The sequence below is a fragment of the Panthera uncia genome, chromosome D4 (assembly GCF_023721935.1).
Source record: "Panthera uncia isolate 11264 chromosome D4, Puncia_PCG_1.0, whole genome shotgun sequence".
NCBI classification, from domain to species: domain Eukaryota; kingdom Metazoa; phylum Chordata; class Mammalia; order Carnivora; family Felidae; genus Panthera; species Panthera uncia.
The window spans coordinates 25696207-25708237 of record NC_064807.1 but is presented as its reverse complement, the minus strand read 5'-3'; the positions used below and the strand labels follow the sequence as shown (position 1 = coordinate 25708237).

At 35.2% G+C, this 12031-nt stretch overlaps 1 protein-coding gene across 6 annotated transcripts in view; it reads left to right on the top strand.

Moving 5' to 3' along the window:
- AGTPBP1 (ATP/GTP binding carboxypeptidase 1) overlaps positions 1-12031 on the top strand; it is a 160398-nt gene that overhangs the window by 78212 nt on the left and 70155 nt on the right. For all 6 annotated transcript variants that reach the window (XM_049653537.1, XM_049653190.1, XM_049653318.1 and 3 more), the window contains one exon: positions 4029-4145. In XM_049653537.1, coding sequence (XP_049509494.1) covers positions 4029-4145 — 117 coding nt within the window. The remainder of the gene's footprint in view (positions 1-4028; positions 4146-12031) is intronic.

The window sequence follows — 12031 nt, the reverse complement described above, 5'->3', positions numbered from 1 at the left end:
TATTTGACCCCCTCTGGAGATAGAATCTAAGGAGGGAGATTTCCACCTTTTTTTTTTTTTTTAATTTTTTTTTTTTAATGTTTGTTTATTTTTGAGAAAGAGCGTGAGTGGGAGAGGGGTAGAGAGAGAGACACAGACTCCGAAGCAGGCTCCAGGCTCTGAGCTGTCAGCACAGAGCCTGATGGGCTCCAACTCATGAACCCCGAGATCATGACCTAAGCCAAAGTTGGATGCTTAACCAGCTGAGCCACTCAGGCACCCTGAGATTTCCATCTTAATAGGAGATGGAGAACCAGTTTTATTATCACCAACTGTGATCACCAAGGCAGGCTTTGGCAGAAATGTCAAGTTAGCCAATCTGGACAGCATGATGGTCTACATTCTTACCTCAAGAAGCTGCAAAGAAGAAAACCCATGCAGGCTCTGATGGTCAAGGCAAAAAATCTGGGCTAACTGTGTGATTGTGGTTCGGGAGTTGATGGAAGTGAAAGAACTATGGGATGAGAATTTAGATTCTGTTATGTAAAGTGTTCCTTAGATAATAGGAAAAATCACCTGTTTGGATTCTTTGGGAAGTGAGTGTTTAAGGATAGTAAAATTTTTCAGATTGACACTAAATTTATGATTTGAAGTATTATATTTTGATAGAAACTTTTATGTGCTGTGTGTTTCCATGTTATTAAAAACATAGTATGTTGAGTATAATTCGTTCTTTATGATTCAGGGTCCTCATTAAAATATCTGTTATTGGGATCACTACAGATGTAAAGACAGAGAGATTGGTGGGAAAATAGAACTCAATAGGAATTATAACAATGATTCTATTTTGCTCCTTGGAAATTGTCAGTGTAGATGCATGAATACATTACTTAAAATTTTTTTAAAAAATCATATGAGAGTAAAGTTATGTATATTATGTATCATGGTCCTATACCCCTAAATATGTCAGTGTATATTTCCTAAGAATAGTGATACTCTCTTACATAACTACAATGCAGTTATTAACTTCATAAATTTATAGTGATAGAACATTTTTATCTAATCTACCATCCATATTTGACCGTCAGCTGATCTAATAAATGTCCTTTATGACACTTTTTTTCCTCTCTCTAGTATTTTTTTTTTTCCTCTCTCTAGTGCTAACATCAGGTATTGTGTTTAATTATCTTGTCCCTTAGATCTCCTTTAATTTAAAACATTTTCACATATTTCTTTCTCTTTTGTGACATTCACATCTTTGGAAAATACAGTTGTTGGCTGTCTTACTCACTGAAATGTCCATGATTGCTCACATTTCCCCCACTTTACCTTAACACAGCAGTTGTAATAATAAAAAATAATAGAATGAATTTATTGAACCCCAATCTTCTGTTAGTCCATGCTCTTTTTAATTTTTTTTAAGTTTATTTATTTATTTTGAGAGAGAGTGAGCACGACTGGGGTAGGGGTGGAGAGGGAGACAGAGAATTCCAAGCAGGCTCTGCACCATCAGCACAGAGCCCTATGTGCGGCTCAAATTCACAAAGCGTGAGATCACGACCTGAGCCGGAATCAAGAGTTGGATGCTTAACCGACTGAGCCATCCAGGCGCCTGTGCTTTTTTTTTAAAAATTGAAGTATACTATGACATACACTATTTTATTAGTTTCAGGTATACAGCATAGTGATTTGACACTATGAAATGTTCACCATGGTAAGTCTAGTTACCACTTGAATTTACCATTTATGCTAATCCATGCTCTTTACATATAGTAACTATAAAGCCTCATCTCAGTCCTCTAAGTTACATGGTATTAATTACCTCTGCTTTACATGGCTAATAATCAGAAGAAGGAGGCACAAAAAGATTACTAATGTAGCTTATAAGAGGGGGGACAGGATTCAGAATAAAGCAGTCGGATGTGAATGTCAGCTTTCTTTACCACCATGCTATACCAAAATGTTATTTGTTTATTTTTAAAGGGCTACAGAATTGTTGACTCTTTGAGACTACTGAGTTCTCTTATTTTTCTTCTTTACCACAGTCTGCCTCTTACTGTCTTTGGCAGTTACATATTTAGTAAAACTTAATTTTTCCTTTTATTCTAAATCCCATTACTTCTTTCCTTGTCAGGTGAACCTGATATATGCATTGAGTTTAATATTTATTTGTGTTCCATTGTGTTTATACTCATAGAGACTTTTTTTTTCCCTCACCATAGAATCCCATTCCCTATTCTCTTTACCCCAGATGTTTCAGCTTGGAGCATTTATAGAAACCTGGAGGTTTAGAAGACTCATTTCCAGAGAGCCAGGACTTGTCAGTATACACACTTCAATGTGTTTTTTCCCTCTCCTTTACTTTAGAAGAACTTTAAGGAGTGATAGACAGTTGTTGTTGTTGTTGTTTTTCCCTGAGGCTGTCAGTAGCTCTTCATCTTTGTTTTTCCCTAAACCAAAACACAGAATTTCCTGCTGTTGACCTCTCAAAGTACAGTTTTTTTTGGTCCACAATGACTGTTTTACAGATAAATTATTATTATTTTTTTGAAAGTAGAGAGCCAATCTCTAAGGCTTAATTTTCACAAAGTATTGAATATTGAATTCTAGTATGTTTAGAGAAAGAATACTTTTGTAAACTTTTTGTTATTTTAAAAGCATTCTCTATTAGGTGCCAATCAAGGAAATTATATATTTTGATTCATCAATTAATAATTTGAAGACACATGAAATTACATATTCAAGTACTAATAATTATATAATAATGATACAGTAATTATCATGATACTCTTTAAATACACATAGTGTTTATTATTTCTGGCAATGGAGAAAATCTTTTTGTTGGTTATACAAGGAAGGGATAGCTAAGTTCCTGAATATAAAATATGAGAAATACATAGTATGTTTTTCCTTTTAAATTACTTACTATGAAATATGTACATAGAGTCTATGGAGACTGTGTATATGCATATACACGTATAGAAAGTATTGTAAGAATTGGGGCATGGTAGAATAAATTTAAGGCTAAAAGTAAGTTCACTCTGATAGTAAGGTAAATGCAAAGTTAAAAATGAATGCCCATTGCAGACAAATCTTACATCTCTCTTTTGCAGTGAAGGTGGTGGTAAGTTTGTATTTGTGTGAGGCCACATTTGGTGAGAATAGCTTGGGTAGTAGGTAAACTGACACTTGTCCTTCTGTCACAGCGTACTTCTGGTCTTTGAGCAGATACAGATAAAATTAATCCCGGATGCATATCCTGTTTTCCTAAGGTCAGACCTCTCCTTTAAATTTACCCTCTTCTTTCTTAAAAGGGCATGAAAATCATTTCTGGTTGTTGTTCAACTTTTCACTTTTTTCCCCCTGAAAAACAAAGTGAATGGTGACACTGAGCTTTTCTAAGGGAAATTATTGACCAAGGAATACAAGAGGATGGTATAATCATTAATTTGTCTTGAGGCAGTCCATTGAGCAACAGTGTATGCTCTGAAATCAATGATGAATTTTACATCCTGGGTGTTCTCTTTGCGTGCTGTGTAATTTTGAGCAAGCCACTTAACCCTCTCTCTACCTCCGTTTCCTCTTCAGTCAAAGGGAGGTAATAATGTTATCTACCTCATAGTGTTCTTGTGCAGATTAAATTATGTAAAACCCTTAGCGCTTCACACATTTTCACTGCTTAGTAAATGTTATGATTATCACCACCACTATCTTGTATTTATATTTTTCAATTTAGTTTTAAGTTTTACCGCCCTTAAATGTGAATAAAATTTTGACAATTCAGGAGGGCATACTTTAGTCTGGATCTTGATGCTAGGTTTTCCATCTTGAGGTGCCCAAATACTGTGTTCTATTAGAGTAACCTTTAACACAATAAAACAACCAAAACAATGAAATGTGCAACAATGAAGCAAAAATACAAGCACATTTTAATTTATACAGCTTTTATTCAGTGATTATTCTCTACATGTGATTAATAATTTGGAAAATTTTAGTCTGAATTATATTCTGTAACTTTTTCTTAACTGGTGACATTTTTATTATTTCAGAATGATGATATTGAAACGGATATTAACAAGCTAAAACCCCAGCAGGAACCAGGACGAACGATAGAAGAACTTAAAATGTATGAACACCTTTTCCCTGAGCTTGTTGATGATTTTCAGGTATAAATATGGAAAATACAGCATCTTAATTGATTTTAAGAAAAAATTCTTTTTTATTTCTTCCTTAGGCCTATAATCACTGGTTTCCTTCTCCTTCCTGTTTCTAAAATGTGAAAGTAATATTGCCTTTCTGAGTGACATTGGACTGCTGCTTTAGCATTCTGAGCTGCAAACTGCTTATTTATAAAATGAGGGGACCAGCTCATTTAGTTTTTGGGCTGGCTTAAAAGTTTTTTCATCACTTTGGCTCATTGCTCTAATTGGCATAGTTTCTTACTCTTTGTAAAAAAATAATCTTTAAAATGGCATTTCAGAATCTGACATTAAAGTCATCTTTGTAGCAGTTGCATCCAACTGAAGGGGAGACAAGAGCTAAGAAAGTGCTAAATTAAAACTGTAGTCTGCTTGTTGTGTTTCCTGGAGGTTTCCATGTAACGGGACGGGGCGTGGGGGGTGGGGAGGACAACTTGAAGTCTTTATATCTGATTTGGTTCACAGGGAGAGTGACTTCTTGTTAACATTTCTTACCCTCATTTATTTACTGGAGTGTGCGTACATAGCATGGGTTACGTAGCAGGTAATCCTGATTGAATTGATGGTGATTAGTAGGTTTAGTTTCTTATTCCCACTCAGCTGCCTGCCTGTGGTGGGTCCTTGAGTAAGTCCCTGAAATTGCCCAGAATCTTAAACTGTAAAATAAAGGGTGAACCAGATAATCTCAGATTTATTCAGCTCTTACTACAAGCCCCATACCCCATAAACCCATTTATTTCCATTATAATTCTTAGTTGCCTAAAGAAAAAGACTTTAATATGAAGTTATGTATGAGAAATAAAAAAAAAGAAAAACAGTTGATCCTTGAAAAATGTGGGGGTTGGAGGTGTCAGTCTCTGAACGGAGTAAAAAGTGCATGTATAACTTTTGATTCCCCCAAAACTTAACTACTTAATAGCCTCCTGTTGACTGGAATCCTTACTGATAATAGAAGCAGTTGATGAACACATTTTGTATGCTGTATGTATTGTATACCGGGTTCGTACAAATACAGCAAGCTACAAGAAAGAAAATGTCGTTAAGAAAATCATAAGGAAGAGAAAATACGTATACAGCACTGTACTGTATGTACTGTGCGTATCAGAAACAATCCGGGGTAGTGGTGTTGACACTCACTGTGCTCATTCTTCAGGGTTCTCTTTGGGATCTTAACGAGCTTGGGACGCAATAGGAACAGCCTCTAGTTGCTCCCCGCCGCCCCCTGCACCCCCGCCATTTCCTCGGTGCTCGCAAAGATTTGAGGGATGTTGGAAGGTACTCTAAAATCAGGCGGACTAGAAAGAAGGCAGGAGTAAAGGAGAATGGTATTTGTCAAAAAGAGAAAAAGAAGAAGACAGGAGGAGGCGTTTGGGAAAGGGTACTGAACCTACTAGATGTATGGCTGTTCTTTAAACATCTTTGTGCCCAGCTAAGAACTGCTTAAAAATAACACCTGGGAGGTGACAGATAGTGCTACCTCAAAGCAGAAAAATACTGCAGAAGGAATTTGGGGAAGGAATTTCTTCTTTCTTTTCTGTGTGTGTATAGGAACTATATAACATGATTAAAAATGGTAGGAGTTTTGATGTGTGAATAAAGAAAAATAATTTTTTAACGGGTGTCAAGGCCAGGATTTTGGTTCTCATTCTTTCGCAGGCTACTTCTTTCTTGTAGGCTACGATGGTGAGTTCTTGTATATCTGCCTGTTAATTCATCACCCAGAATAGGCTACCCTTGATGGTTTCCTGCTTGGCACCTAACAGCTGGTCAGCTTGTCCTTTAGTTTGGCTGCTCATAGAAGTGGGTTCCTACTTGTGGTCTGACTTGGCCAGGGCCGGATGGTAAAGACGGGTTTGTCAGAGTGTAAGTGCTCTGAAAAGTCTTCCCAAGTAACTTACTCCTTTTTATTATGTGTAAGCAAAAGAAGCTATTTCAAGTATTTCAGTCAATACGTATTTATCCATGTGTTCTCTATTTTGCCACCAAGTATAGTGTAGAATAGTTAACTGTATTTCTGTGGCGTGTGTTACAGGAATAGCACATGGTCTTTTACTTACACAACTGGACAGTTATTTCTAAAGTAGCTGTGTTGGCAGTTGACTGTCTTTCTCATTTTTAAATTTCAGATGAATGCATCTTTAGGATACATTAATCTCTATTTTTTGAATTGTGTGTTGGAGCTGTATCTAAGCAGCAGTATTTAAGTGATACATTTTAGAGAATTAAAAATATTGGTTGGTTCCAGATAAGAAGTGTTTCAAAGAATTTTTTCAGCCATCATCTTATCAGATACTGGCAGATCATGAGATATTAAACACAAATGAAATTAATTTCAACTTTTTAAATGACTTTTTCCATTTGGATTTACATGTCATTTTCAGTATCAACCATTGGAGTTTAAAATTACTTGGTGCATTTGTTAGAATTCTGAACACCACCCACTTTGCTTCCAGATGTGTTAAGGCTACTATTCAGTGGCCAGATGGAGGCAAATTGAATACATTTGAAGGCAACTTGTAGAAGTGTTAAAGTAATTATCAACAGACTTTTGAGGGACCTTTTTAAAACTATGATTATTTATTCATAGTGACAGTTACAGTTTTATTTGCTTTTGTTTCTTAATGGCAGAATATGGGAAGTGTCAAAATTCTGAATTGTCACGGCTCTTTTTTCATGTATTTGTGGTGGCATGATGACGGTTACCATATGGACTTCTGTTACTTTTGTTTTTCTTTTTTTCCTCTTCTTATTTTGGTTTTAAATTTTTATTAAAGTTATGTATGGACAGAGTTTAAAGAGTCACATAGCTTTACCTAATTTAATCAGGAAAAACTGGGTCCCTTTCCCACTACTGTTTCCTACCATCACTTTTAGCATGTTTTTGACACTAATCCCCATATTTCTAAATGGTAGGCTCACAGTGTCATCTCTTGATTTTCCTGCTTTTGCTCTTTTTTGTTATATTATTATTTTAAGATAGGCATCCAGTAATTTTTAGTCTTCTTTTTTAGTACTGTATTTAAAATTTTAAGCTACAGATTTCCCTCTAATTACTGTTTTAGCTACATTACACATGTTTTGATATTTAGTATTTTCATTAACTTTGTTTGGAAACTTTATTTCCATTATGATTTTTTTCTTTCATCTGTTGATAATGTGAAAGTTGGCTTTCCCAATTTTGTATTTATCTTTTTATTTATCTGGCATACTGTGGCAGAAGAGGACATTCTTTATGATTAGAATCTCTTGAATTTTTTGAGGCTTCTTTTATGGCTTTGAATTTAGTCAATTTTTGTTACTACTTCTTGTACCCTTGAAAATAATTCTGCACCTGTTAGGCACGGTTGTGGGTTTGGACACTGTGACAGGATTGTTCATCATGTTGAGAAGATCTTTTCTGTACTTAAGGCTTTTTATTCCAGTGCTATCAATTACTGTGAAAAATGTGTTAGAAATTTCTCGCTGTGATTGCAAATGCGTCTCCGTTTTGTAGGTCAGTTTTGTTAAATGTTTTTGGAGGCATACGAGTATATATTGATTTCTGTTCCCTCTGAAATGAACTGTTAATGGTTATAAAGTTATTGATACTATAAAGTCTCTAAGACATTTAAGGCAAAAAAGTTTAGAAAGTTATTAATGTAGCTAAATTAATTTTGATGAGCTGCCCGGTATCTTTTTAAAGCCTTTTGCTTTGAACTTTTTGATATCTTTAGACATGTATCTTTTAAACAGCATACAGTTGGATTTTTAAAAAGTCTGAGGCTGCCATTTAACTGGAGCATTCAGTTCATTTACATATAACTATTACTCTATTTAGATTTATATTTATGAGATCAGATTTTGTTTCATCTCTGTATCTTTGTCTTTTGTTTGGCCTTCATTTGGATTGACTGTTTTTTGTTTCACTTTTTCACGCTTATTCATTTGAAAGCTCTAGTCTTGTTATTTTTTATTTTAATCAGCTCTATTGAGGTGTAATTTACATATAATAAACTCCATTCCTTTAAAGTATAAGTTTGAGTATTGACATACATGCAGAAATTCTAGTTACTCTTGATGTAAGTTTTTACTATTCAGAAGTTAATCAGGACCTTTCTTTTTTCTCTTAATTACAAGGGGAAACTTGGAATACTTTTAAGTATCATCACCTCCCAAACCAGTGTATACACTTTTAATTTACATTTTAACTCTAGCTTTTAAAAAATCATTGTGTATGGTACTGCTTTGTGCTTTACATTCAGTGTTTAAGATTTACTCACATTTTTACTATTTTGTTTTTCATTTCTTATTGTTTCTCAGACCTTTAGTCTGAATTACTTTCCTTCTGCCTGAAATACACCTTTTAGTGTGTCTCTAAAAGCGCTTTTACTTTGTAATCATTCTTGAAGTTAGTTTCTTTCTCTGGCTAATTTTTAGGAATCAGCTTTATTGAAATATTGAAATATAATCTATATGCAGTAAATACTCATCTTTAAGTCCAGTGAGTTTTGACGAATTACTGTGCAACTACCCACCCAGCCAAGATAATGAAATTCTTTCTGTCACCCCAGATATCTCCCTGGGCCCCTGTGTGGTCAGTCTCTTCATCTCCTGCCCAGGTAACAGCTGATCTGCTCTCTGTCACTGTAGGTTAATTTGTCTGTTCTAGAACTTCTCGTCACTGCAATCCTGCATGAATGTGCTCTGGTGTAAGGTTTCTGTGCTCATCTTATGGTTTTGAGGTTCACTGATGTTACTGTGTATATCAGTGGCTCTTTCCTTATTGCTAAGTAATATTTCATTGTATGAATGTACCATGGTTTCTCTATCTGTTCACTTGATGAGTATTGGAATGCTTGCAGTTTGGGTCCACTGTGAATAAAATTGAGATTAGCACCTGTGTAAAAAGCTTTTTGTGGAAATTTGCCTTCATTTCTCTTGGGTAGATACCTATGAGTGAAATTGCTGGGTAGTATGTATAGGAAGTGTATGTTTTCACTGTACAACACATTGTTTCTGGTGACTTTCAAGATCATTTCTTTAGCTTCCTGCTCTGCAGTTTCCCAATAATGTTGACTAAGGGCAGGTATTCTTTTTTAAATCTTATATGGGATTTGCTGTGTTTTGGAATCTCTGAGTTGTTTTCGTTTAGGGTTTGGAAAAACTCTCTCTCTCCTTCAGATACTGCCTCTTTCCCTTTTCTTCTCTCTTTTCTTTTGGCATTACTAATTGGATGTAGACTTAAAAACTTTTTTGTTTAATGTTTATTCATTTTTGAGAGAGAGAGAGATACAGAGACAGAGACAGAGACAGAGCACGAACAGGGGGAGGAGCAGAGAGAGAGGGAGACACAGAATCTGAAGCAGGCTCTAGGCCCTGAGCTGTCAGCACAGAGTCTGACACGGGGCTCGAGCCCACACCTATGAACTGTGAGATCATGACCTGAACCGAAGTTGGACTCAACCGACTGAGCCACCCAGGTGCCCCTAGACATAGACTTTTTTACTTTCTTCCCGTATCTTTTAACTCTTTTTCATGTTTTCCTTCTCTTTCTCTATGCTATAGTCAACTACATTCCTTAAAACAGTCTGCCAGTTCCCTAATTTTATTTTTGGCTCTGATTGGTTGTTACAAGCATCCACTAGGCATCCAGATTTGTTTTTTTGCGGGGGGGTTTGGAAGGTTTAAAAAAAAATCTGTTTCATCATTGTTAAACTTCTTGCTTCTTGTCTTTTATTTCTTTGAACATATTAAATATAGTCATTTAATTAGTGTTATAATATTAGTGTCTGAAGTTCTTGCAGGTCTTTTTCCACATCTGTTTGTTTTAGTTCCTTCTCTTCTACTTGTTTAATTTTTCATTTAGTTGTATTTTTGTTTTTGTTTTTTTCCCTATGAGCTGGTCATTTTCTTTACAATTCTGTTTGTGGAACTTATGCGGAAACTCCAGAAGTTGTTGTTTATTACTTTTGACAGGCACTCTTAATAGGTTACATTCCTTCTGAAGGGTTTTTGGACCACTCAGATACGTGAGTTCAGGCTGCAGTCTGTGTGATGTGATGGCAGGCTTTTGATATCAATTTATAACTTATGGGTAGTGATATTTTTCATTCTCTTAGTGCCCAGGTTTGAGACAGTTGGTTTTCCTTGCTGTTTGTTTTCTGGTGGGGGTATTTTTAGGGCCCCCATATCGAAAGTTAGTTCTCTGGGGGTTTCATCTTTATGGGAGAAGGATCTTCTGGTAGAGTCCCCACCTTATGCAGGTTCTGGGATAGTCTTCTATTCTTTATACTCTGAAATGGGAAAACCTAAACCCCCAGGTCTCCTGTTTTAGCAGATATTTTCCAAGTGAAGGCCATTTAGTCTTACCACTTTGGGATCCCGTCATCATTTACCCTTTGCTCTTTATTTTTGCTGTCTTACCACTTGTTGTGGTACTTAAAATATTTTAATATCCAACAATTGTAAGTGTTTCTGTGGGTGGATATCTAGCCCACCGTATTTCAAACAGAGTTTTTGTTGCTCTTGTTTTTTAGAATTACAGGATCACATTATAATTTTATATTTTACAGTTCAGCATTAATACCACCACATGTATACAAATAGTGTAAAACAAGTACAGTGGTATCTTTAACATAAAATAAACATTTGTTTTATGGAAAAACTAGCCTTCCTATCTAAATAGGCAACCCCTCTTTTCCAAACCATAGTCAAAATTAAAATTAACTACAAAAGCTCCAAAAAAGGGGAGACCACTTCAGTTTAAGGTATTTCAGGAGAAATGGGCCCATAATACATTATAAGGGTGATCTGAAGATTGTAGATGAAATTACTATTTTTAGTGGTTTTTTTTCCTTCATGCATTCAATTGTACTTAGGGGGACGTTTTCTCACTTCAGCATGACCCCAGATCATAGATGAGTAAACTAACATTAAAATATTTATGGTTAACTTACTGTTCTAAGAATAAAACCTCTTAACTGTTTGCCTCAACTTACTGTTTTAAATGCATTTATGTACATGGAATGTACTTTTACTCTTTAAGAAAAGCAGCTTTCATATTATACCCCTATTTGTTTATGGAAAAGCTTCAGGTGCTGCATACTGAGTTTGATACTGAAGTAACATCCTGGATCAAAATGACATCTCAATACAAAATACCACTTATGTAGCAGTGTTCTTTGTATGTTAGTCTTTAAATGCAAGTTTACTTGCTTTCAACACTTTTAATGGAGAGCCACCTACCTCTACCACCTCCTTTGTGCCTCCACTGTCTAATCTCCTTGGATTAGACATTGTGTAGGGGCTGAGAGTGAATCGTCTTAAGGTCCTTGGTTTATATGCAGTGGGCATTTAAAGAATGAATCACAAAGGAAAAGATTCTTAATTTTTACCACATAATGTGTATAAAGAAGCTAAAGTTAAAAGATGAATTGCAAATTCAGAAAAATATTTGCAAAGATAGGTTACATGGAGGATTGGGGTGTTTGTGTGTGTAATGTAGGAATTTATGCAATATAAGAAAAACCCTGTATTTCAAGAACAAATAAATTACGTATGAAGGATTAAACCAGTTAACAGATGTATAGATTTTTTTTTTTTTCTTTTCTCATAGGGAAATTCAAATTAAAATAGTATTAGACAGTACTTCTTATCTGTCCCTTTTGGAAAAGTGTTTTAAAACTATAGTACTTGATGTTGGCAAGGAAGAGAGCAGTTGAAATAGATAATCTCATACACAGGTACTGGGAATGTACACTTGGATAAGTATTTTGGAGAGTATTTGGAGAATTTGTATTAAACATTAAAATTGATTATAGTTATGTGACCCTGTAATTCCATTTCAGTGCTTAGGACGTCATCCTAAACAAAAA